The 27137-nt window shown below is 44.7% G+C and overlaps 1 protein-coding gene across 2 annotated transcripts; it reads right to left on the bottom strand.

The window, feature by feature from the left end:
• Window positions 1-1227: 1227 nt before the first annotated feature.
• On the bottom strand, window positions 1228-27137 carry LOC133048959 (phosphoserine aminotransferase). 2 transcript variants are annotated; one of them, XM_061132940.1, is made up of 9 exons: window positions 26979-27137; window positions 23649-23709; window positions 22610-22679; window positions 19877-20082; window positions 18723-18895; window positions 16997-17166; window positions 11261-11389; window positions 3256-3393; window positions 1228-2357 (listed from the first exon to the last, which is right to left on the bottom strand). In XM_061132940.1, the coding sequence occupies exons 1-9, from the start codon at window positions 27036-27038 to the stop codon at window positions 2252-2254; spliced, it is 1113 nt and encodes a 370-aa protein (XP_060988923.1). In that variant the 5' UTR covers window positions 27039-27137; the 3' UTR covers window positions 1228-2251. The 2 variants fall into 2 exon arrangements, with proteins under 2 accessions (XP_060988923.1, XP_060988924.1); XM_061132941.1 differs by lacking the exon at window positions 26979-27137 and adding an exon at window positions 26855-26873.

Here is a 27137-nt window from a genome sequence, read left to right as displayed (position 1 = left end):
CTGTGACAACCTAGAGGGTGCAGTGAGCTGGGGCTGGGAGGGAGGTTGAAGAGAGAGGGGACATATGTCCCATGTGAATTATGGCTGATTCATGTTGTTGTATGGCAGGAACCAACTCAACATTGTAAAGCAATTATCCTCCAATTCAAAATTTAAAAAAAAGAAAAGGCCAGACTAGATGCTACAAAGCTGTGACTGCTAGGCTAAGAAGCCTGGGCCTTTTGAAGAACCAAAGAGGAACATGAAGTGATCATCCAACCGGCTGTGTTGTAGGGGGTGGTGTGGGCAGGTGAGGCTGCTAAAATGACCCTCTGAAGGCTGGCAGAGCTGGTTGTGGCAAGGGGAATGGAATTAAGTGGAGATTCAAGAAATTTGGGGTTGGTACAAACCACAGGGACTTGCAACCATCATGTGAATGGATGAGGAAGGAGGTGAAATAGACTCTGAATGCTATGACATGTAAACACTTGGGTGGAGTCCATGGACTGGGCAGTTTTTGCTATTTTAATATTTACTGTGGTTATTAGTCACATCCTGCATTGAGCCCTTGTTTTATGCTCTTTAAACATCACTGAGAAAAGTTGAGGAGTTATTTCTATCCTCCTTTTCAAAGAAAGGGCTTCCCTGGTCACTTAGCTGGTAAAGAATCCACCTGCAATGCAGGATCCCTGGGTTGGGAAAATAAGATCCGCTGGGGAAGGGAAAGGCTACCCACTCCAGGGCTTGGGGAATTCCACGGACTATATAGTCCATGAGGTCAGAGAGAGTTCAACATGACTGAGCGACTTTGACTTCACTTTAAAGATGAGAGAACCAAGCCTGTAAATGCTTTGCCCTAAGCAGAGAAACTCAACTAACCCACCTAATTGGTGTAGGGCTCAGACGAAAGATCAGTAGGCCCTTGTTACATAATCCAACAAAACATGAAGATAGCTCAGTACTGTCCTACTGGCATGTTTTCAGCTGAACCGGGGCAAACATCATAGAACTTTATACCGTGAGCTGTGTTATAAGGTCGTTTGCTGATACTGTCCATTCCAAGAGCCAGTGGAAAGTTACCAGTGTGCTGAATCATTACAAACATGGATGCAGAGAATGTAAGTCTTGCACTTTTAGTTGAACAAAATACAGTTCACAGGTGCTATTTTTAGACTCAAGTTTTCCCAACAGAAAGTTTTTAAAAGCAATCTGTCTAAAACGCAGGTAAAGAAATTCACTGACAAAGACTTAGATGTTTTCGGACTTTAATGTCCTTCATATATTCAACATAAAACACTGACAATGGCTGAATAACAGGGGAAAAGAGTCTTCAGCAAAGATCTTCCCAAACTCACAGCATCACTGGCCAAACACCATAGACAGTCATGTGAACAAATGAAAGAGGAGTTTAACAGAGATTTTTAGTTTAACGGCATAACTGAAAAACAATCGATCAACCAACTAAACTTTCTTCTACCCACTGAGAGGAATGGGAAAATGAATCAGGGAGCTTCCAAACCTTGTGAAGTATCCTTAAAAAGGAAGGGGTAGGGGAGGAACACAACCGTTGAAAACAGAACACTTCGATGCACGAGGTTAAGAAGCCTATCAAATTCTCAAAGTCTGAACATGTATACCCACACGAACTGTATTATTAGAAAACATTAAGTGCACAGAGATATAAACTATGTAGTATTAAAAACAGACCTTGTTATATAAACATACAGTATGCTGCTTTCATCTCTTTAGGAGAATAACAGTATAAGGAAAGATTTCCAGTCTGCCTTTTAGTCTGAACTCCTAAACACTCACCGCATGGACGGTGGTGACCCGAATTAATAGCTGCAGAGAGACCCCCACTGCTGTCATCTTGCAAAGGATCAAAATTCAGCACCCAGAGGGCCCCACCCCACCCTCTATGCTGTTTGTGTGTTTCTAAAAATAATAACCTGCCAATTTGCATAATTAAAGCCATAGGCAGCTTTGAATATGAGATCTAAGCAGAAAGAGTATCAGCAAAGACAATATTAAGAGTTTTTAAAAAAACGAGAGGGAAGATGTTTTTAAAGGCTTCCAGTTAAAGTCAGAATTAAGATTTAGTCCCAGTAGTTTGGCAGAGCTGTGGATATGTTGCTGTTTTTCTCTAAAAAAGAAGAATCTATCATATCACTCTAGAAAATGCCATATTTGTTAATATTTTTGTAACCATTCTCAAGTGACTTTCAGCTTCGTTCATTGTTCAAGGGCAGAGTATATACTGGTCAGGATGTGCTCATAGCTGGTGCATCTCCAAAAAATTCTTCATGAAGGCTGCCAGCTTCTGGACGTCTTCGACAGTGACGGCATTGTACAGAGAGACCCGGATGCCTCCCACGGACCTGGAAGGACCACAGATGCAGCCATTAAGAACAGGAGCATCTGGTTTAATGTCAAGACCACCCTCCTTCCAGTCACCCACTCCTTTAAGAGTCATGGCAGCTGAGACCATCGTGTCCAACTTCTCACCTGAGAATACCCATAGGAGGCCAAGAGCTTCAGACATCTCAGTCCTTAGAAATTCTTCCCAACACAGTGAGCATCATGCTCACATGTGACCTAGGTTAACTCAACTCTTTGATGAGCCTTCTGTACAGGGGGCAGAGACCTGGCAGGTACTCTTGTGCGTGAGGACATACATTTTTCATGGAGCCTAAAGGATTAACTACCCTTTCTGATGTCCAGCGGGAGCAATAGTGGCTCTTTCTTACATCGGATAGGGTTGTGCCAGTTGCACCATGGATGGGATGGCAACCTCTGAGCTGTCACAGCAGAGAGCCTCAAAGGTAATTTTGACCAAAGCTCTTAGAAGATGGGGCTCCATCATGCTCTCAGCTGAGAAATCATGCTAAGGGTTCTAAAAGCAACAGGAAGATTATCCCATAATAACTGGTCTTTTTCAACTAGTTACAGTAACTGCTACTTCAAGCTGGGTGGGCTCCTGGATGTGTTTTACTCTCTCTGCATCTGAAGGGGCTTCCCTGGTGGCTGAGACAGTAAACAACTTGCCTGCCAATGCAGGAGACATGGGTTTGATCCCTGGATTGGGAAGATCCCCTGGAGAAGGGAATGACTACACTCCAGTATTCTTGCCTGGAGAATTCCATGAACAGAGGAACCTGGCGGGCTACAGTCAATGGGGTCACAAAGAGTCCTACATGACTTAGCAACTAACACTTTCACTGCATCTGAAAACTAAACCAATTCTCTGACAAGCTTCTGGATGCAACATGTACTCACCTATGCCCTTTCAAGGAGATCATATTGAGTTCAAGAGCTTTGTCAAGAAATCTTTTTTCTAAAGCATCATCTCCTTTGGTGTTGCCAATGCGGAATGGAATATTCATCTTGCTTCTATTCTGGGGCTCCACTGGACATCTGAAAAACACGTTTATTGTTGCAGATAATTTTTTGCAATGTACAACTTTAACAAGTCAACAGAAAATTTTTTAAAAACCATTTTCTAGATGCAACAAGAGGTTAAAAATCTGCCCCAGGACATTTATAATTTACTTAAGGAGACCATATTTGCATTTGGAAAAGGGAGTTAGCGTTCTCTTATATAACTTGTACTTAATTTCTAAGAGCCTCAGTTTTCTCATCCAAATATTGGGAATATTAATAAAATCACCATTTCAGACAAGTTTTGACAGCTCAATGACACAACATATATGAAGCTTCCAACACATGGCAGCCACAGAGCAACGTGAACAACCCTTTCTCTACAAGGCTGCAGAGAAGAAAACGTTGGTCGGAATAGTGGCTGTAAGATTTAAAAATGAGCAGCAACTTTCAAAGCACTTACAACACTGTAGTGTCCCAAACCATGTGACCTTGAACAGCTTATTAACTGCCCCTGTTGTACCTCTCCGATGTGAGAACTACACAACAAAGTATTTGCAGAGAATTTCTGTAGTACGTTTGAAAATGGCCACAAATTCTCTGTAGCCTTCCCAGCAAGAGGTGGGGCCTAGTGTTCACAGCTTTTGAATCTGGGCTGGCCTCGTGGATTTGCTTTGACCAAGAGACAATCTGGAGGGTTAGGGTGGGTAGGGAGGTTTAGGATGGAGGGGACACGTGCATACCTATGGCTGATTCGTACTGATGTATGGCAAAAACTATCACAATACTGTAAAGTAACTATCCTCCAATTAAAATAAATAAACAGTGTTTTTCAAAAGAGAGAGACTGCAACAGAAATGATGCCATGCAACTTCCAAGCCAAGGCACATGCAGCTTCTATACCTGTCTTCCTCAAACACTGCTGCTATGTCAGCAAGCCCAGGCTAGCCTGCAGGAACAATAGCCCCAGCCAACAGCCAGCACCAGCTGCCAGACAGGTGAGCATGGCCATTTTAGACTCCAGGGGAACCACCAGATGACTTTGGTTGAATAAGTGATCTCAGAGGAGACCAGCAGAAGAAACCACCCAGCTGAGCTCAGCTCAACCTGCTGCCGGAAAAGAATCCTGAGCAATGAAAATGGCTGTGGTTTTAAGTCAGTCTTGAAGTTTTCTGTGTGTGATGCAAAGGCAGACAACTGACACAACTTAGAAGAGTGCCTGGATCACATTCAATGCTATATAAGTATCTGTTAAAATCAAATAAATTTGTCTTTTTATTCCCAGCACCTTGCACGGGGCTCACACAGACTCTCAACATGAACGAGTCAAATTTCATCTAGGATAGGGTAGTATTTGACTTCAGTTTCTGATTTGGAAAGCGAGCAAGCCAAAATTATTTTTCATTGACAACCAAATGAGACAAACAGGAGAGCTGACATGCTGCTCTGAAATACAAGGGAAAATATGTCATAACTCTCTTTCCCCATCATCTCAAGCACATCCTGTTTTATCCTTCCATTTCTACAGGGTGGGATTCATTAAAATTAAACAGCAAATAAAAGCAGTGTGAGGAAGCCCCCCATTAACAGCGATGCTCACCCCTGAGGGCACACATACAGTTCTTGTTAAAGTTAACAGGAGTCAAGTCCAAATTAACAGACAAAAGAGACCCAAGAAGGGAAATCAGGTCTCTGGTAATAGGCTTTGAGCCAGAATTCTGGCCCCCACCTTTTCACAGGTAGTAGGTTTCCCGGTTGACATTTAAATTAAAATTTTAGTGTCTACCTCCTTTGATATTCTGCTGCCTCAGGCTCCCCATGCAAGGATCCAATTATAGAGCAGGAGCAGCAAAAAGGACATGTGGTTTAAGGGTAAAAAAATATTAAAAAGGGGAAGAATTAAGAACCTGGGTTTACAAATCTGTAAACACAAATCTGTATTTACAGTCTTCCCCCACAAATTCACCCATCCTACTGTGAAAGTAGGTGGTACCATAACAGCTATAATGTCATAAAACCTGGAAACTGAAGATTAAATTAGCATGCAGCAGATACCTACACAGTGCCCGACAGTCTCTCTGATGTGGGGCTGAGGAAAAGAAGAAATAGATTAGGAGAATTAGTTGCTCCCAACCTAGCAAGATGGCTATGTAGGGAATTAAAATTCCACGGGACAAGCCCTGTGGAAGCAAAGAGCTGAGCAAGTAATTCTGCCCAGGGATGGTTGAAAGGTTTCAGAGGAAGGTATGAGGGAGGGGTTAGGACAGGGTGAGTGGAAGGAACAGTGTGTGGCAGAGAGCCGTGTCCGTCAAGCCCTGGAGACCCCAAACAAATAGCAAACAGGGTGTCAGCTGCCTGGCAAGCCCCACCCCAAACTATTGATGGACCCTAATTTCCTTCATCAGACCCCTCCTGAAGGACACCTGGGTGGACTCCAGATTTTCCCCGTTATGTAAGCATCCTACATTGGACTTGCGAGCACCTGATTTTGTGCACACTTCCACGCCAGGCAGAGTACTGGCAGAGGGCAGGTGCCTAAGGTAAGTCTTTGGTCAAAGTGCAAGAGTTGTGAACTTTGATGGGTATTGCAACCTCACTCCAAAATTGAACACATTTACACTCGACATAACCAAAGTGTGGTCCCTTGCCAACACCAGCTGTTATCAATCTTTAGAATTTCTGTTGATCAGAAGGGAAACACCTCCTGGTTTTAATCTGCATTTCCTAAAGAAATTAACCCTTTTCATCTATTAGCCAGCTGTCTCTTCCCAACTGTTTGCTCATACAGTTAGAGACCATCTCCGGCCTGGTTTGTTTTGTTTTGTTTTGGTTTATCCTTTTTAATTTGTGGATTCTTCCCTATAGCAAAAGTAAGCCTTATAAGTTATATGCAACCAAGTTTTTCTTATATCTATCATTTTGTTTTGTTTATGATGTCTTGAACTGTAGCAAAGTTTCAAGGCTTTTGAGTTTTATGGCTTATTTTGGAAAGCCTCTGTACACTCTATACTTAAACAGAAATTCTTTCCTGCATTTTATATGTATGTCTTGCATTTCAATGCATTCACATCTTTTTGATTGATTAGAATTTATGTATAGCATGATGAAAATATATAACTCTAGTTTTTGTTTAAATAAATTATCAGTGCTTCAATCAATTGAAAACATGTTTTTTTTTTTTTTTTTGTCTAATTTAAAATGCAGGGACTTCTCAGGTGGCTCACTGGTTAGGACTTCCCGCTTCCAATGCAGGAGGTGTGGAGTCAATCCCTGTTCAGGGAAATAAGATCCCATATGTGGCCAAAAAATAAACAACAAAAAAACCCAAAATGCAACTCTCAAGTAAACAAAAGTTGGTGAACTTTTCCAGTTATCTGTCTTCCCCTCTGCCAGTAGCTTTGTATTTTAATAGATCATATGCTAATATTACATTTTACTAATGTTCACATATGTTAAACATTTTTCAGCTATCCTCTTGCACTAACTTTCCTAGTTAAACATTGAACTAACTAATATTTATTGTTTGTGATTATTGTGAATTGGATCTTTCCTCATTTTTTATTGTTATCTCTGGAATTTGGGAAAGTAACTGACTTTGATACATTTCGATATAACTGATGACAATTCTGAACACAATCGTTTCTAATCTTTTCCACTGATTCCTGCATTTTGAATAGGAAGTCACATCATCTGTGATTTCTGTTGTCTCCTTAGTGTAGTAGTTAAAGGCTCCGAGACCAGCCCCACCGACTCTCCCCACGTTCATACCCTGTCGGATCCCACCTGCCCTTTGCACCTGACCCTAACCTGTCTGTGCTGCTGTAAACACTGTCTCTCACAAGGAAGTGACAATAAAATGTACTAACATCTGTGAAACACCAAGAGCTCTGCCTGCTTTATTTTCGGGTTCTCACCGGACCCGTCAGGTGCTTCCCTCTCTCCTAAGGCCTGGTTCCCATAGGAAGTTGATGAGAAGAGGTGACCTCTGATCTGAAATGGATTGTACCACTTGGACATCTTTAGCATGCTAAAGTGAATATCTAAAACATTTTAATTTGATACGTGTCGCAGGGCACCCAAAGCCAGTGATCTGTCACAGCCTGGAGGGTTGGGGTGGGGTGGGAGGCGGGTGGGGGGGAGTGGTTTCAAGATGGAAGGGACACATGTATGCCTATGGCCAATTCATATTGATGGATGGCAAAAACCATCACAATACTGTAAAGTAATTATCCTTCAGTTAAAATAAATTCTAAAAAATTAGTATCTAATACATATTAAACATTATGTGCCAGGAACATCCCAGGTGCTTTCCATAATAACCACAAATAATATTAAGAGCTAACTTTCAGGAATGCTCCCTACCTACCAAGTACGGTTTCTCATGCTTTACACAAATGGCCCAGAGCAAGAGCCCTTAAACCCCTCCATTATATACTCTTGATTCATACGGATTTTCATTTAACCCTCATGATGGTCATAATATTCTATGGACTTATGTCCATTGTACAGATGAGGAAACTGAGTCTAGAGCAGTCAGGACACCTGCCCACAGCCACATGCTAGTATGTGGCAATGCGGGACTTCTACGGCCAAGATGCTACACTGCCCACGTGGACTCAACTCATAGCCAGCCAGCAACTGTGGGTGGTCAGGATAGAGAATGAACGGGGACTTCAGTAGCGGCCCTCTCAAGTCTCTGAGTCCCTGGCCAGGAACACTGGCAGAGCTGGTCCACCCCCCAGCAAACTGCCCAAAACTGTGTTCCATAAAGGCGCTGCCTTACCAGGAGGGGGGGCACCAAAGGGGGGACAAAAATGAGGAACAAAAGTGATGGTAAATGGTAAATTCCAACTCTAGGTTCCTTGGTATTCCTCTTAGAAACTGCTTACCTCCCCTTCAGGGCCATATTTCCATAGCAAAGAATTTCCTGAAAATCCAGATGCACACAAAGACAGCTCGTGAGTGTCCAACTGCTGAACAGGGGTGACGGGGAGCAAAGTGTACTCCTGACTATGGTAACAAGGTTCCACAGGCATTCCATGAGCCAGGATGACATTTTCCAGGCAGGCAGCCCAGGGCTGAATGGGAGTTCCCAGAAAGTGGTTTATTCAGAAGAGGATGTAAGTTCGGGCTCAAAAGGCTGTTCATAAGTGAATGAGGAGTTTCGCATGGGAAAGTGATCGGATTGCCCAGGAGACAGCCCACCTGCCATGTTGGCTTTGGCGTGCTGCCTTCTGGAAGATGCTGGGGGGTACTTGTAGTTAAAGGATCTCAAGTAGCGGGAAGAATTTCTGGGACTTTTGGTGTTCCTTCTATACTTTATTTTCTTTCTAATGCCCTGGATTTCTTCCAGGGGCATCACCATACTTTCTGTCCTCCCATTTTGTGCCTATACATTTCCCAAGAAATACATGAAGTCAAATGCTAACAGAAAAATTGGTCTCCCCTTCACAATAGCTGCCACGTGCTCTCACTCACATTCATATACTGTGCGCTCTCAGGAAGCCAGGAAAGGAGACTTATTCTTCTTGGTGACACCAGAGCCTAAAACCAGGTTAGCCCAGAGGAGTGCTCGGGCACCATTCACTGGAGGGCTGGATGGATGGATGGGTGGGCAGATGACTGGATGGATAGATGGGTAAATGGATGGTGGGTAGATGGAGGGTGGGTGGATGGGTAAACAGACAAATGGGTAAATGAACTAATGAATTAAACATGTCTTCAGACCTTTCCACACTATCTTTTCAATCCCAGCACAAGCCATGCCCTCTAGGCAGCCCACTCTCTGCTCTCCAAACATACTACTTTCTTCCCTCAGTGCTTTACAGGGGCCATTCTTTGCCTTCTTAAAAATTTATAGAAGAACTTCTGCCTTCTTCTCTGCCTCATTCTACTCCTGCCCAAGGCTGAAGCTCATCTAAAAGCCCTCCTAAAAAATAAAAAAATAAAAAATAAAAGCCCTCCCTTCTCCTCCAGCCAAAGCAGTATCCTCCTGTCCTCAGCTCATGACTCATCATTTAGCCCTTGGCTATCCTTGGACCATCTATTGCCAATCACGCATGTTGAAATGGCTCTAGTAAGTGCTAGCGGAGTACTCTAGCTTCACCTCTCACATATCAGGATCTAAAATGGAAGATTCCCAAGGGCCAAGCCACAGGACCACAGAGAAGGCAGAAATGCATAGTGGGGAATCCCTTCCCCCAGATGGTGTACGGAAGAGGACCCCAAAGGTTAAGTCATTCAGCCAAGCTGGACTCCCTGAGGGCTTGTGGCTACAGGCCAAGAACTCACAGGAGCAGGCAATCAGTTAAGGGCAGAGATGATAGCAGCCGTTATGGCCCCAAAAGTGCACCCCCACCCCTCACCCATGGTTGGTTATGGAGACGTGTTAGCAAGTCCCGGGTAAAACACACAACTCTAAGTCAGGTTTGAGGCATCTTTTTTTTTGGCCTTATGTGGCCCACCAAGTTCTCAGTAGGGAGCGAACATTACTTTGTTATTGTCAGCTAGATGTTTTTGTTACAACAGACGGAACTCCGGAATCCGAAGAGTAGAGACCACTAAGAAGGGGGTCCTGGCTTGGTCAACGAGAGTATCTATGCATATGTGTGTAGAAATGGGCGTGCAGACACAGCATAATGTCAGATCCTCCCACAGGTGTCCCCACCTTGAAGGAAGGGAAAGCAAATGAAAGCCATCACCTGTTAAGTTCTCTGTGTACCAGACACTATAGTAGGTACTTTATATGTGGCATTTTGGTGAGAGGCCTGTTGTAGGGGGTTGAATGGTGGCCTCTGCAAAGGTTTATCCATGTGCTCACCTCCACATTCACCTGTGAATGTGACATAGTAAGAAAAAGGGTCGGGATTTTCCTGGTGGCCCAGTGGCTGGGACTCTGTGCTCCCAATGCAGGGGGCCAGGGTTCAATCCCTGGTCGGGGAACTAGATCCCACATGCTGCAACTAAGACCTGGAGCAGCCAAATAATTAATTACTGCAAAAGAAAAGAAAAAGGATCTTTGCTGGTGCAATTAAGCTAAGGATCTCTAGATGAGATAAATCATCCTGGACTATTTGAGTATATCCTACATCCAATGACCACCTTGTGAAAGACAGAAGAGAAGATACACAAAGAAGGAGAAGGCCACGTGAAGCAGAGGCAGAGACTGGGGTGAGGCAGGAATGCCCAAAGCCCCCAGAAGCTGAAAGAGGCCAGGAATGGACTCTTCTTGGGAGTCTCTGCAGGGAGCAAAGCCGTGCTGACAGCTTGACTTTGAACTCCTGGACTCCCGAAAACTGAAAATAAATTTCTCTTGTTTTAAGCCACCAAGTTAGTGGTACTTTTGCTCTAGCATCCCTAAGAGATCAATACAAGGCTCATAGGTTTTCTGGCGCTGGTCCAGGGGTCAACACATGTTCATGAATCAATTAGTCACAAAGACATTTAACTAGGAGTCAACTATATCAGAGCCAATTCCATTCACTGACTACAGGCCTGGGATTGGAGAGTTTGTCCTGTGATAGGGGAAAGAGTAAGCTTTTCTAAAAGGGTAAATATCCCAGAGAGGTCAGGAGTGGGTGCTTATACCAAGGGTCTCCAGTGGAGTCCTGAGACAAAGCTGAGAGTTCCTAGCATGTTCGCGTTTTGTCCCCAGGGACAAAGAGAGGCGGTGGTAGGGAGAGAGGGGTGTGCAGTGCGAGCAATTTCACCACCAGTGGGAGACAGGTCCCAAAGCCCAGTGTTCCTAGGTGGATGCAGGAGGGAAAACTTACGTGCCTCACGCTCCTGGGAACTTCAGTATCTCACAGAAAGATGGCTGCATCCATGTTCCAAAACCAACACAGCATAAACACAGTTTTCAGTTCACAAGAGGCAAAATGTGAGATAAAAACCATCCACTTACACATAGAATCCTTGCGAATTATCAATAATATCATAAATCATTTGCGATTTGATGGAGCTAAGCTTCTCCATGGCTGCTGCCCCGCCGTTGTTCTTAATCCACTCCAGGACCAAACCCATGACATAGATGCTAAAAAGAAGAGTAAAAAAAATACATATTATCCATTTAGATCAGCTTTGCACAAATGACAAGACATCTGAGCAAACTGAAGCTGTACTAAAACAGACTTAAAGACACCATTAGACAAATTATTTTTAAAAGAGAAAAAATTTCTTTAAAAAGAAAAAAAAAAAAAAACTGCTGAAGGGACTTCCCTGGTGGTCCAGTGGTTAAGCCTTGGAGCTTCCAATCCACGGAGCGCAGATTGGCTCCCTGGCTGGGGAACCAAGATCCCACATGGCACACGGCACAACCAAAAACTGAAAAACACAATGGTTCGAAGGGCTCCACGTGTACCTCACTGAAACCCCACGGGGCAGGAACAGAGGTCTTCTGTGGAAAAGACACAGCTCGAGCTGGGCATATGGAGGAGGCCAGCTATGCCCTGTCTACGAGGGGGGGACAAAGGTTCCCCAGAGGAATTTGTGTAGACTTAGTTGCTGGGTGTCCAGGTCCAGTGAAGGTCTGGGGTGGGGACCCGCCCCCCCAAACATAGCTGCTGCCTCGTTTATTAACACTGTGACAGCATGGGGAAGGGAAGACACTCTTAACACAAGAAGCTTGTCCCAAGGAAGTCCAAGATACTGACTGGCCCCTTCATTGCCTCCAGGTGGCTGGAGAACTGTGGTATTTCCACCCCCAGAAGGTAGCAGAAGCCAATGTGGGGCTGCCTCCGGAAGCTTCCCCAGCAGCCTCCCCACTTGGCCCTGGAAGGAATGAGAAATGGTGTCCAGGGCCAGAGGGGAGGGAGCTCAAAGCAGAAATCAGCCACTGGGTATTTACAGCCTCAGCTGAAGCTCTCTGGATAAAGACTGAGAGATCAGAGGGGCAGAGGAGAAAGCGAGGGGAGGGAAGCAACATTCAGCAGGCCAGGCGCCCTGTTGGCTGCCCTCCCTTTTACTGATCAAAAAAAATCTGAGGCCAGAGCTGCCATCATCTTATTTTACAGATGAGGAAACAGGCTCAGAGAGCTTGACTCTGCATGATTTTTACACCCAACAAGCAGCTGATAAAGCAGGATTCCAACCCCAGCTGGTCTGATTCCAAAGCGCCAGTTCTTTTCACAATAACAAAGGGGCTCCAGACCCTCAACCATGATTTCACCTGCCCGTGGGCCGGTCAGGCTGGCACCACGGCAGCTGCTGCGGGGGCGTAACAGCTCACACGTGTGTTCCAGATAAGGTGTTCTCCCACTTTCCTGTAAGATGCTCTAGAATTTCCATCTAACCCCAAACTGCTCGTTCCCCCAGGAACCACATAAACCCACCCTGCCACATGATCCCAGCAGAGTCACCTGTGAGTCCTGCCTGTTCAACAGTACATGCTAGTGACTGAGCTTCACTTCTCACTGCAGCTGTTTTCCCAGGGTTCCCAAGCTGCTACTTCAGTCATCAAATCACGGCTTCAACAAAGGCTCAGACCAGGTCCATGGTCCCAGCCAGACCTCAGCACCCGCACACTTCCCTCTGGTATGTGACTCAGCCCCATACCCAGACTCACTGCCCATGCTCCTGGCTAATCCTAATGAGATCTGAGCAGCACAGTCAGCAGAGAACCCACCCGTTTTACAAGCCACCCAGAACTAGCATCCTTAGCTTCTGTCTACAAAGCCTCAGAGTAAGGCAGATGGCTTGGAAGGAAGCAGGTTCTCCTGGAGACCAGATGCCCCAGAAGTGGAAGGATGTCTGGCCTCATGACTCATCCAGAACCCCTAATGCATAGCTAACACACGCTTCCACTCCCATACCATCCAAAATCTTCAAAACACAGGGGCCCTAAGATGCTTATGCAGCCTTGCAACTTCGTCTCCATTCTCCCCACTAACCAGGGTATCACTTTTAACTGATGTATTGTCTTCACTTCTAAAATGCCACCAGCTTGGGACTTCCCTGGTGGCTTAGACGGTAAAGAATTCCTGCAACGCAGGAAACCCAGGTTTGATCTCTGGGTTGGGAAGATCCCCTGGAGAAGGGAATGGCAACCCACTCCAATATTCTCGCCTGGAGAAATCCACGAACAGAGGAGCCTGGAGAGCTACAGTCAGTCCACGGGGTTGCAGAGTTGGACACCACTGAGGGACTAACACTTTCACTTTCTTTTCATACAGTGTAAGTGTACTGTCTAAGCCTGTGCGTTAAATGACTATAGAAATCACAGCAGATCCATTCTCTGAAACATCACACAGCAACTCAAAGGGGAAAAAAGGCAGGCATTTGTCCTGACACAGCCGTGAAATTCACAGTACATTGCTGGGTGGAAAAAGAATTCACAAAGCAGCCTGTAGGGTAACATTTCATTTGCAGAATTAAATATATGGCTCTATTTGCATCTGCTCTGCCCAGTAAGCAGTTAACAGTAGTTTCGCCTCAGAAATCTTTGCCAAGATCTTGTGTTAACTTTTCCAAGCAATACAAAATGCTTTTTGGGCACTAGAGATTAGAAAAGCACCCCAGAAAGCCCTGGAAACTCTCCCTGGCTGTTCTGAAGGACTAAGCCTCCTGGGCAGGCTCACACTCCCATTCTGATAAGAAAGATGGCCCAGTTTAGTGGGGAATATTTTGTTTCTCACTAGCTACTTTACTTCATACTATAGATAAAACGAATTTATACTTACAGGTCCCGTTAGTCATGGAAGAAAATCTGCCTTAGAGGGTTAGAAGGGAAGTTTAGGAATCTGTTTGCTTGTCCACAAACTGGGCTTAGTGTTAAACAGAATGTCCACGTGGTCCTTTATTCCACCCCAATTCACTGCTCAGGGTTACAGGCTATTATGTGAAGGCCAGTTGTCCAGCTGAGTTCAAACAAACGGCCCAGGGCCTCTGGTCACTTGGCTCTAATTTTATTAGGAAAAAAAAAAAAGAGCTTCTTTTTTAACTTGGGACATTTTCAAGGACTTCCACGTGATACAAAGTTCTGAACTGTTCTGGGTGCCTTATCAGCTCACAGCCAGGCCTGGGGAGGGTGTCATGCACAAATCCTCCTCTCTCCATCCGATGCTTGTTCTCACTGGGAGAGCTACAATTTTCTAATCTTAAAAACACACCAAATGAAATCTTAGTTTTTCAAGTCATAGACTGAAGGTGGCTACTCAATCACACAGATGCTTACTGTTTTTCCTTTTCTCTTCTTTTAGAGTAAAAGAATCCAAGACACCAAGGGGTGTCCTGGGTCAGAATATATTTAACCCAATCTCTTTTGACCTCCACATTTATATGATTCTCTCTTTTTTTAATTGGTGTGTAACTGCTTTACAATGTTGTGTTACTTTCTGTTGTACAACAAAGTGAATCAGCTACATGCAATTCTGATCAAATATTCTTGTCAGCCCTGCCCTGAGATGGCCTCAGTTTTCACTCTCCTGATCTGTCTGGAGAAGAAACCTTGCTTTTTTCCTCTCCTGTGTCTCTGTGTCTGGCTCAGCTCCCTCCTTGGGCAGAGAGGCTCCAGGCAGGGAGCCAGGTGACCAGGCTGACCCTGCACACGGGACTGGTCAAGGCCTGGGGCGGAGGCCTGCACAGGCTCTGGCAGGGGAATGACCCTCAGCGAGCCACTCAAGGAGAACTTTCTCTCCCTGCCTCCACCAAGTCTGACGCCAGACATTTTTATTTCCCATTAGACAGACTCACCTGTTAACTCACAATTTCTGCTGACTTTTAATATTAGCAGGCTACCTTTTAACACATTCATTACATTTTTAAAAAAAAATTGACTTCGAGGTCACTCACTCACATAGAGAAGGTGCCAGAGGGTAAGACAGTTCATCCTGCTCCCCCAGGCTGTGCTGATCAGAACTGCTGGCCTTCAGGGCACATCCAGGGCCAGGGCTTTCCCGGCCCCGCACACTTTCTCGCTCCCAGAGCCTCGGTGGCTCTGCCTCTGCCTGAAAGACTCACATGCCCGAGACCAGACCCTGGTGGCTTGTTCTAAACAGGGAAGGACTGAACGCCTCCCAGCACCTCCTGCCACAGTGTGGCCTGGCTCCAGAGCCCCTTCCCCCGGGGACCCAACAGTCCAGCACTTCTCGGCACAGCAGGGCTCGCTTCCCAGCTGGCCAGTGGTCGCTGGTTTTTCCACTACCAGAAACCCCAGAGACAAGACAGGGTGGGCAAGACAGGTTCAGCCCTGCCCCGCAATCCCCACCAGGCACTTCAGAAGCACTTTCAACCGGAGTGAGGCAGAGTGGGACTGACAGGCGACCAGGAGAAAAGACCATTCCCTGAGGGAAGCAGGGGACACAGACTAAAGAGCTGCTGCAGCCTACGTGAGCCACGCAGAAAACCAGCAACAATTTCCACCAGCATTCCAGCTCTGGAGAAAGCTCTTTTCTTCCTGTGCCAAGTTATATGGAAGGAGTGTCTTTCCCACAGGCTGCGCCTCGGACCACTAACCAAGCCCCGGTCCCCATTGAGCCGAGGCCTGCACTGGCCCAAGCCCCTCTTCATATGCTCTGTTATGAGAACATCCACCATCACTGAAAAACTTCAAAGAGCTGGACTCCAACAGCCATCCATCCTCCAGAGACGGGATCCTTCCAACACAAACCCACACTGGTCATCTTGCTGGTAAAGAACATGAAGGTACTGGGGTACTTATCCAGGCTTTCGAGTCAGACCACCTGGGATCAAACCCTGCCGGGAGATAATAACACAGCACTAACATTTATAAGCCACTGAGGGCCAGGCATTCACTAAGCACATTTTGGTGGTGGAGGTTTAGTCACTACAGGCTCCTCTGTCCATGGGATTCTCCAGGCAAGAATGCTGGAGTAGGTTGCCATGTCCTTCTCCAGGGGATCTTCCCAACCCAGGGATCGAACCCAGGTCTCCTGCATTGCAGACAGATACTTTACTAACAGCTACAAGGGAAGCCTCCAAGCACACTTTAGACACATATTTTAACCATCCAATCCTCATCAGCAACTAATTACTTTTGAAGAGACCAGATGCACAGATAGATTAAGCAGCTTGCCTAAACTCACACAGATTGTTAGTAATAAAACTTATCAGGCTAAATCCTAGGTATCACAAAGGTTTGCACCAACTACCTGTGTCTGGGAGTTAAAAGACCATAAGGTGGGATAGCCTTACTCTCCCCAAAAGTGCTATGATGCAGACTCTGACTAGGATTAACAGGAAGCCAGGCTAACAGGACCCCTGCAGACTGGGTGAAAAACAGAGAAGCGTTTGTTCCAGCCAGTGTGTTCAATGCCAAGCAGTGGGCTTCAAGCAGGCCCAGGAAGGGAACGAAAAAGGCAGGTAGCCCAGCCTTTGAAAGTTCTTCTCTAAAGTTGCAGTGCTTGATTGAGATGCAGGCATGACACTTCATGTGCAGAAAGCTTTTGGGCTAATGGTGAACCACACCCCAAAAAAGAAAGGCAAAGGAAAGCTGATCAGACAGTTCACAGAGGAGGATGAGGAAATGGTGAGCTGGGCAGAGAATCCTGAAGGACATCTGGGCAATTAGGTTACCAATTCACAGAATCATGTCCAGCTCCAGAAAGTCACCTCGTATTGATGGGAAATACTGAGACCCGCCCCCCCCCCCTTCCCTGGTCCCCAAGCCACACCCTGGAGTTACCTGAAACAGGGAGGTGTGTTGTACAGGGAGTTATTTCCAGCCTGCACTTTGTAATCCAGGACTGAGGGGCACTCTTTGAGGGCAAACCCCAGCAAGTCATCTCGGACAATCACCACCGTGACCCCCGCAGAGCCAACATTCTTCTGGGCACCAGCAAAAATCACACCAAACTGCCAAAGAGAAAATCTGCTATTTTAAACATACTTGGTCATCTTTCATAAATGTATGTCAAATTCCCCAATCTCTTTCTAAAACACAGTTTTTATAAGGAAGTAACTATTTTAATCCTGTTCAGAGCAAATTCCCTTTTCTAAAGCAATCTCTATCTGGACAGCAAATCAATACTTGTGAGTTTAGAGCCTGCAGATTACAAATCTGCCTGGTCCTTCGCAGGAAGAGGCCAGCCCAAGCCCACCATGGTGAAGACCTTGTATCTATTCCTCTTCGCTCTATTACATCTTTTTTCTACATCCAAGCCCATCTTTAAAATAAGGCTGCTGTCCTTGGTAACCTAAAGAAACCAATTTTTAAATCTATTTATTTTTGTATAAAGGGACAATCATAAGACACTGAGAAATGAGACAACCTGCCCAACAGAGAAAAAAATTCAGAAAAAGAGATGTTTTAAGGTACTTTGGGACAATTTCCATGTAAGATATAGAACCCTCTTCCATGTCTCCCCATGAAACCTTTAGGAAAATTCAGCAGCATCCCACAGGGGAGGAGGGGCAGAGCCTGGCCCAACAGGAAGAGGTATTTTCACAATTGACATTGTTCAGAATTGCCAGTGTATGGTAAGTGAAAATAAAAAGTAGGCTATAAACAAAATATATATATTCACACAACAGAATATTACTTAGCCTAAAAAGAAATGAAATTCTGACATGCTACCACAAGGGTGAATCCAGAGAACATTATGCTCAGTGAAAACAAGCTAGACAAGAAAGGACAAATATTGCATGACTCCATTGATGTGAGGTTATCTAGACCAGTCATGTTCACAGAGACTAAAAAAAACTATATATATATATAGAGAGAGAGAATGGTGATTGCCAGTGACTAGGGGGAGGAAGGACTGGGGTTGTTGTTTAATGCAGACAGAGTTTCAGCGGGAAGAAAAAGTCCTGGAGATGAATGGTGATGAGGATTGTACAATCATGGATATGTACTTAATGTCACTGAACTGTATGCTTAAAAATCGTTAAAATGGTCGATTTTATAATAAGTATATTTTACCAGAATTTTTTTAAAAAGGCACATTACCACTTAGTTTGTTTTAACTTCCTTACAGATATCACCCTTCTAACCCCTGCCCCCCCAATGTTGTGCAACTGTGGGTGCCTCTCCCACTGCCCACCCTGGAGAGCCACCTGGAAGTCTCCATGTCCTATGGATGCTCTTGGTGCTGGGGTGGGTAACAAGGTAAGGCCGGACTCCTTCATAGCCCCCCAAGTTTGGATAATGCATATCTTCCCTTGACAACAGCAAGCAATTCCGAAGGTGTCAATGAAAAAATTTCTAAAAGCCACTCTCAGAGGCAAGTGAATTCCCCCAAGGACTCAAGTATGGCCCTGTGAGGCAACTGTCAACAAAGGGCTGTGAACGTCTGTATGTAAATATTCTGACAACCAAGGTCAGCCCTTCCCTGTCCTAGTATATGTTAAAATGTCCTTAGAAAAACCAAGACGCTGGGTTCCCCCTGACCCAGGCCTCTTTCACGCTTTACCTTGGAGATGTCCACTGGCCTGGACAGGAAGTTTGAGGACATGTCGCAGACCAGCACCGCTCCCTTGACGTCAGGGATAAAGTCAAACTCCACCCCATGCACAGTCTCGTTGGCGCAGTAATACACATAGGAGGCCTCCGGGTTGAGGGTCCAGGTGCTCAGATCTGGAATTTCTATCACAGAAGACAAGTTAGGGACTCCACGTTTCCTCCCCTCTTCCCTTAGGGAGACGGGAGTCCACCAGTTATGACACCCCTCGCCTAGGAGGGGAAGACTGATCCCAGAGCATTCACAAGTAAAAGGCATTCTACTCATCTAGTGTTACAATCACCACCAACATCCTAAAAGGATGCTCCATCTCACCCTTTTGACTTTTACTGGGGGCAAATAATTTTCAAGAATGGTGTGGTAGGTATTTGGGTTCTTCCTTGTCACCCAGCATCCAACATCCTAGGTCCACTGACAGTGTCCTTTAGGTGCCAATCTCCCTCACTCTCAGCTCATGTGATTCCAGTAGAACCAATTCTACCCACAGCCCTGAAGGTAGAATGCAATTCAGGCAAGGCCGCTTGACTGATTTGGAATGGGACACAGGAGACATGAGACTTACTGGGAATGTGTGAGCAGAGGCATTGAAACTTGGAAGAATATAAGGCAAGGAGAAGCTGAGCCGTCTTCTAATAAGGAGGGGGCAGCTTTCCTGACTGTGGTGGAGACAGAGGGACACACCAGGACCAGGAGACTTCCTCTCACGGTGGGGGGGTGGGGGGGGGCCTTGATTAAGTCATACCTAAAGGCAACCCAGCCCCTGGGTTTTGCAACTAAGTTAGCAGCTCAGGTAGAGAGGGAAATGGCAACACACTCGAGTATTCTTGCCAGGAGAATTCCATAGACAGAAGAGCCTGGTGGGCTATGGTCCATGAGGTTGCAAAGAGTCGGACACAGCTGAAGCCACTTAGCAGGCACGCACACAACAGCCTAGGAATACTCTTTCTGCAGCAGCCAGTTAGTAATCTTAACAGGAACAGGCAGCCAATCTAAATGGTATCAAATGGGGGAAAAAAGAATCGCCCAGGGCAGGGGTAACCTGCTAGCTAAGGAGGGATCACCCACTAGCCAGCATTTCACAGACCAGCTCAGCTACCAGCACTTACTAGTGTAACTCCCAAGTTTGGGGTGGACAATATTCACAGTTCCAAACTTCTTGGCTTCTTCTGCAGCCTTAGCCGACCAGGATCCTGTCACCACGTAGTCAGCACATCTTCCTGCTTTCAGGCCAATCAGGTTTAAGGGGACAGCACTAAACTGGCCACACCCACCTCCTTGTACAAAAATCACTTTGTAGTTGTCCGGAATGGCTCTGGGCAGAAGCAGAGGTGACAGTAAACAGGGTCAAAGATCGAGAATGAGTGATGCTCTTCCAGCACTTTACCCTGGGGTGGGCACACTATAAGAGCAATGGTAAAGCCCCACCTCTGCCTTCCCCACATCAGTCACTTATCTACTCAATTTCTTGCACAGATATTTACCGGGCCCCACAGTGAAAGTCTGGGTTTCCCTGGTGGCTCAGATGGTAAAGAACCTGCCCACAATGCAGGAGACCTGGGTTTGATCCCTGGGTTGGGAAGATCCTCTGGACAAGGAAATGGCTACCCACTTGAGTATTCTTGCCTGGAGAATTTCATGGAAGGGGAGCCTGGCAGGGTACAGTGCATGGGGTCGCAAAGAGTCAGGCATGACTGAGTGACTAACACTTTCACTGACTTTTCATGTTGAAAGCCTATGGTTACTCTTTCGACAGAATCTTACTAACACCCTACTGTTCCTTTAGGGAAGCACTGGCTACCACTCTCAGTCCAGCTGGTTCAAGGGTGCCCAGTCCCAGCTCCAGGGGATGAGCACGTGACCCACGCTGGCCAGTGGGGTTTGGTTCTGAAATCTTGGATCCAAACTTCTAGAAAAGAGAAGCTGTTTCTATTGAGGGAAAGAACTTGTAGGAGCAAAATCTGCAACCACTGGTGGCCATCTGATAAAGCCAACACATAAAAATCCAGGAGACAGAGCAAAAGACCTTTCTTACATCATGTGAGCTCCTGCACTTTTCTGTCCTATGAAGTAATACATTTATTTATTTATTTATTTTGCTTAAGCCAAGAGTTGGGTTTCTCACTTGCAACTAAAAGTCCTAAAAGTATATATGTGCTTTTGGACCATATATATATGGTCCATGCTATGAATCAGGTGAACAGTGGAGAAGGATCTTCCATAACCCTTTAGACCTATAGGCATGTTTCACCTACCCCATATATACTGAGATTTGATTCCAGCATGGAAAAGTAAGATGATGACTGGGATAGCCACAGGCCATGGAAACTGGACGCGAGCTTTTGAGCAGTGTCAGAGCTTAGGAACAGGTTATGCAGAAGGTGACAGAGCTCCAGAAAAGAGGCTTAAGGAAAGCTGCAAAGAGCTGGGTAATGTGAGAGGGTCTTGGGCTTGCCAGCAGGTGGGGTGGGGTGCACATATCTGGTTCTGAGCTGTGCCTGCCTATCTCCAGGGCTCCGGAGAATAGCAGAGCACGCAGACAGGCCTTGGGAGGCTCTAACCATCAAGTTCTTGGCAGCTGGGAGGAGAGCAGCCCAAAGCAGGGTTCCAGGTTTATGTTATTCAGATGCAGTGAACGAGGCCAAGAAGTGGATGGAAGGACACCAGAGGTCTGGGTACAGGGGTCCAAAGGGATTGGCCCATACACTGAGCCACAAGTCCAGGCTGGAGAGGCTCACAGCTCTGTGGGTCAAATGGCACGTCTCTGGGCCAACATTCCAAGCATTCATGAAGGACAGGATTGCTCCGTGAACATAACGGGGACCCAGGAAGCAGCCCCGGATGCTTAGTCAAACAGATGATGACTGCCTCTGATGTGAACATTGCCGTGGGCTTCTAACACTCCTCAGAAAAAGTCACTAAGCCTGCCCCATCTGAGGCATTTTATTAAGGCAATTTACAGAGCAAGTTATTACACAGTTAGTACAAATCCAATTTTGTTAATGAAATAATGCAAGGATGGACCCTAAAACTTTAACAATGATTACTCCTGACTGGTGGGGTTATGGACAATTCCAGTTAAATCTGTGAGTTTTTTTCCCTAAGCTTCCCACCATGAACATCCACCAGCATTATAAGCAGAAAACAAACAAGCATTTTGTTTTTAAGGCGACCATATTTGTATGTCCATGTGAGTATATAATGCATAAAACTGTAGCTTAAAGCAACAATCTATTTAAGAATATAGTTTCCGCTAGGTAAGAAAAGCAGTGCAGATAACTAAAAGAGTTCATTTGAGGAGCAGTTTCCAGAGTTCATAGCCCTTAAAATTGCCCAGAGTCTGTTAAGAATGAAGTTTCTAAAGAGGCTGTGATTCGACAAGTCTGGGTGGGGCCCAGCACTTGAATTTTTTAATATTTCTCCCAAGAGGTGATTCTGACAGATTGTATGAGGCGCATAATTTAAAAGCCAGTGAACTAAATTACAATTAATTATGCTGACAAAGTTGACCACTTGTCATTTAAATCTCTTCTAATCTAATTTAACTTCCACAGTGCTGAAAAATTTTCCCAGATATAATGATTTCAAATCTTTGGAAAAACCACATAAAATAAAAATAAACACACAAATGCAGGATGAGGATCAAATTAAAAGCATTATGTACTGATCTAGTGAATCTGGGAGAATCTTTAAAAAGATCTTTTAAAAGAATCTTAAAAAGATAACTTTTAAGAATGAAATATTCCGAACACATAGCAGAATGTAGTAATGCAACATACACCTACCTATATGGATTGCCAAACAAGAAAAACCCAACTTTGTCTTTAAAATTTTATACTTACAACAATTCCCGTACAAGGTTCTCTGTGTTATTGATAATCTTAGAGAAATCTGATGACCTGTGGCTCATTTCTGTAGAAGGAAAAGTAAATAACAATTAAAAAAATTCCAGTTCAAAACCAAAGGAACAAAAGTTATTCAAGATGTAACTACAAAATTTGTAAATAAAATAACAAAGGGAAATGTCCGTTATTTTGCATACAAATGATGGACCACACATTTTAAGAGAAAATCCAAATTGATTTTCAAACTGCAAACATTTTAACTTTATTGTCACAGCAGAATGATCTTTTTCAAATGGCGATAGTCACTGACTGAGCCATTTGCTAATTTATTCTTCAGTCTCTGATTTCTCATCACTTTCTCACAAACAAGAATTGTTTGCAAAGGCTGCCCTTTAGGACAACAGCACAAAATGCCATACTGTGCTGTCCCTTCACAGAAATTTAAGTACATGTCACTTAATTCAAATTAAGGAACAAAATTTAATAGCAATAGCACACAAAGTTAACCCTACGATCTCTTAATACTCTGTAGCCTCTGGAACTACCAAAAAAGAAAAAGAAAATTAAAATTTTTAAAAAGGTACATTTTAGAACTCAAAGGTCATCTTTCCTAATAACAGAGGGGAGAGAAACAATGGAATTATTAACATGCAAGATCTTCCCAAAAAGGCTTGTGTACTTCTATACATTCAATGAGTTCATGTTTAAGAACAGCAAGAACTGTAAAAAGAATGTGAAACAATATTATAAATGTTTGGGCACTGTTATGCAAATGCACAGGATCTTTTGATCTCAGATCTTATGTATAGCAAAAACCGATTATGAAACGGTAAGCTGAGATGTATAAACCCCTCACCAGCATTTATGTTGATTTCAAAACTGCTTTGACCAAACATGCCACAGAAGTTATTAAAATTTAAAAATATATCTACCAACGCCTATGGGAAGACCCAGTAGAAATTCTAGGCTTGATGATGCATTTTAGTAGGTTCCCTTTAAATCCTGGACATTAACAACATCCAAAAGTAAATCTTACCAAGAACACTAATCCCAATTCCTTTGTAGTCTAATAATTCTTTTTGCATCTCTAACAACACCTAGGGGAAAAAATAAAAAGAAAATAGGATGATTTCAGTATGCTGTGCACAACTCTCTCTCGAGGCACAAACTGCAAAAGAGGAGGGGCCAGGAGAAGCTCCGCCCTCTGGGTCTGTGAGGAAGCATCTGTCCCGGCCACAGCCAATCGTCTTTCTCTGCCTGTTCCCAAGAACCCCATGATGCAACTTACACTCAAGTTGAGTATGAACTTATGCAATGTGACTGATTCTAAGATACAGTTTTTCCAAAGGCACGAATTTAGAGGTAAAAACTCACTTGAAGGTAAAATAAAAATCAAGTGGTAAGTTTTCTAATGACAATTCTTTACCTGTCAATATCAGTTAAAGAATAACTTTGGGAAAAAATCTGATTCCCTAGAAAATGTTCACTTCACAATCGCATTTGTGACTCTCACAACTGCATTTGCCACTCTCTGAAAGCAAAAGCACAAAAAGTTCTGGGTATAGAGGACAACAAAAAATAATTCATGCCCAAATTAAACCGACAACTCAATTTTCCATCTTTTTGGTATACTGGAATGGGGGGGGGTTGGGCAGGAAGTAGGAAGCACTTGCTGTGAATTAAGACTGGTCTGGGATGCTTCCCAGGCAAAGAACCAGCCGGCCAAAGCAGGAGCATGGGTTCAATCCCTGGGTCGGGAAGATCCCCTGCAGGAGGAGACCCACTCCAGTATTCTTGCCTGGAGAACCCATGGACAGAGGAACCTGGCAGGCTACAGTCCATGGAGTCTCAAAAGGTTGGCCACGACTGAAGCAACTTAGCATGCACACACACACACACATACATGTACTTATTCCATCTATATATTTCATACATGTTTCAGTAAGAAGAATAGAAAGCCCTTATCAGAGATGCATGCTGCAGTGTTTACAGGAGTGAAGTGACATAATATTTGGAACTAGCTTAAAATTTATCCAGAAGCAGAAGGGGGAAAAGAAGGTATAGGGGAGGGAGTGCCGAAATAAGATTGGCAAAATGTCCTTAGTTGTTAAATCTTGGCTGGGTCTATAAATTTCATTATATTATTCCCTCTCTACCTTTGAGTATGAGTGAACTGCCATAAAGTAAAAATATCAGAAAGAAAAGCTCTAAAAATGTATACAAAATAGGTGAGACAAACCCTTTGTAGAAGCATCCTGCCATCAAAGGAGGTTGCCTTAAAATACACCAGCTAAAGATCTCATAAAACATAACCTAAACTAGATCACAACCTGTATGAAAAAACAGTTCGGCAATAAAGAATTAGACCAAAAAAAAAAAAAAAAAAGAAGGCTTAAGAATTTGTCATCGTTTTTGTTGGACACATTAGCACTGGCTGATCAAACTTATAGTGAATCCTTTTCTTTAGTATAAACAAACATCTGTGATAATCATCCTTGAACTTCTTTTCAGACTCCCTTCCTCTTATAGAATTCTCTTATAGTATTCTCTGGAAAAAAAAATCTATAAAGGTTTATAACCAAAATCATTATAAAAAGCTTTAAAGACTTCTACCCAAAAAGCATACCCCTCTAATCAAGTGAAGTTTATTTTTTTCAAACTGAAGAATGCAATCATTTTGTGGATCACAACCAATATTTTTTTAATGAACTAGAATAGACCAGAGCAGAATAGAATATTAAATTGTGTATGTTGTAGTCATCAGGCTAAGTACTTCATAAACTTTTTGTTTTAATTATGTGCAGGTACGTGCTCACTTCGTGAAATATATTTTTCATTATGGTTACAGTCAAAAAGAAGTTTGCAAAACTTCTCTAATCTTTATAATTCAACTAACTCAAGAAGACACATAAATAGAAACAGCTGCCCCCTCCCAGGTTAGAGAGCACATATGAAGGCATAAATCCTCCAGGAAAATAAATAATAAGTAATTGTATTACTGATAACAATTATCTTTATAATAAATTCAGAACAAATTACACAGGAAACAAATATGCAAAAAGACTCCAAAACATAGAGGGGGAAACCGGTGAGGGTAGCAGAAACGTTTGCATATTTATGACAGGGAATCCCACCTAAAACAGACTGCAATAAGTAAGAAAAAAGTAAGCCCTGTACTCTCCGCTACTATGAGCACTGAGAAAAGCAAAACGTTCTTTCCCGTCTAAAATTATAAAAATTCTCTCTTCTTAAGACAACACAAAGAAGGCTCTGTCCCAGGGATATTTCCACTCTGTTTAACAATAGATAATTGAAAAGCACTTGGCTATGTCCCATGTTGCTACAAGGTATTATCAGAGTTATCCTGGTTAGAAAAAGCAAAATGTAACAGCAGGGGCAGCTGGTCAACGCGTCCAAGGCACATTAGAGACCAGGCCTCCTTCACAGCTGGGGGTTGGGGAGAAGAATGCGGTTGGGGGGAGTGGGTATTGAAGGTTAGGGAAGGAGCTGGAGCCCGGCTGGGGGCTGGGAAGGCAGGGAGTGAGTTACACTTGCACTTGAAAGGTCTGGTAATGGCCCGGGGGAGAATTCAGTCATTCATTTGCTCCAGAACAAAATGAAGCGAACTGGGCTAGCTGCCCGGTGCCTACCAGAGCTTGAATATTAGAATGCCTTTAGGGTACACGCCAGTACAGGGTGGAAAAATCTATGCGTGAAACAGAGCAGAGAAGAACAGCTTTAGGGACGGGTGGAGTCTCTGAGAGGCAAAGAGGGAAAGGCTGGGCTGGACTGAAGTCTTTTAAACTTACATTTTTGAAAAGCAACGTTGCCAAGTGCTAACTGAAGCCAACACTGCTCCCGAGGGGTTTTGCACGGGCCTCTAGTTTACGCTTCGCTCCAATTAACACGATCCCCATTCGCCACTCATTCACCATGTCCATTCACGCATCCACTCAACACTGCCTGGCTCGCAGCACTGCTGGGCAAGGAGACTGCACAGTTGAGAGCTTTTTCTTTCCCGCCGCACCCCCAGTCTGACCCGGTTGAAGGCACAGCGCCTGAGTTTGCAGGTGGGTTGCGCAACGAGCCAGCGGGTCCCCGGCAGGCCGAACTCAGCACGCGGCGCACCACTAGCCGGCGCCAGGGGCAGCTGGGCAAGCAAACGTCAACAAGTTTCCTTCTCCAAAGTATTCTTCCAAAGGCCCACCCGCGACATAACCTGAACTGGGCGTGCACACTCACGCGGAGTATTCAGGGGACCGGGGAGGGTAGAGGAGATCCGAGCTCTCCACGCAGGGATGCACAGCCACCAACGCGCCTGCTCCCGCCTGGAGCGCAGTCCTAGCGCGCGCTCCCTGGGACTTACGGAGCGCGGCAGCTTGGCAGGCCCGGGTCCGAAGTTGACCACCGGCATCCCGGAGTCCATGGTGCTGCGGCAGGGACGGCGAGTCAGCTGGAGAGGACCTATCGATTGGCCAGCGCGAGTGTGCCGCTGGCGAGGACTCTCCGCTCCCTTTCAGTTCCG

Source organism: Dama dama, chromosome 29, assembly GCF_033118175.1.
Source record: "Dama dama isolate Ldn47 chromosome 29, ASM3311817v1, whole genome shotgun sequence".
NCBI lineage: Eukaryota > Metazoa > Chordata > Mammalia > Artiodactyla > Cervidae > Dama > Dama dama.
Note: the sequence above shows the minus strand (reverse complement) of the source record. Positions and strands in the feature narration are given on the sequence as shown.

Coding starts and splice junctions, on each gene's coding strand:
- LOC133048959 (XM_061132940.1), bottom strand. CDS start 27,038: ATGGACTCCGGGATGCCGGTGGTCAACTTCGGACCCGGGCCTGCCAAG. Junction 3,394..11,260: donor AATTCGCAAGGATTCTATGT/GTAAGTGGATGG, acceptor CGTGTTTTTCAG/ATGTCCAGTGGAGCCCCAGA. Junction 2,358..3,255: donor ATCTCCTTGAAAGGGCATAG/GTGAGTACATGT, acceptor TGGTCCTTCCAG/GTCCGTGGGAGGCATCCGGG.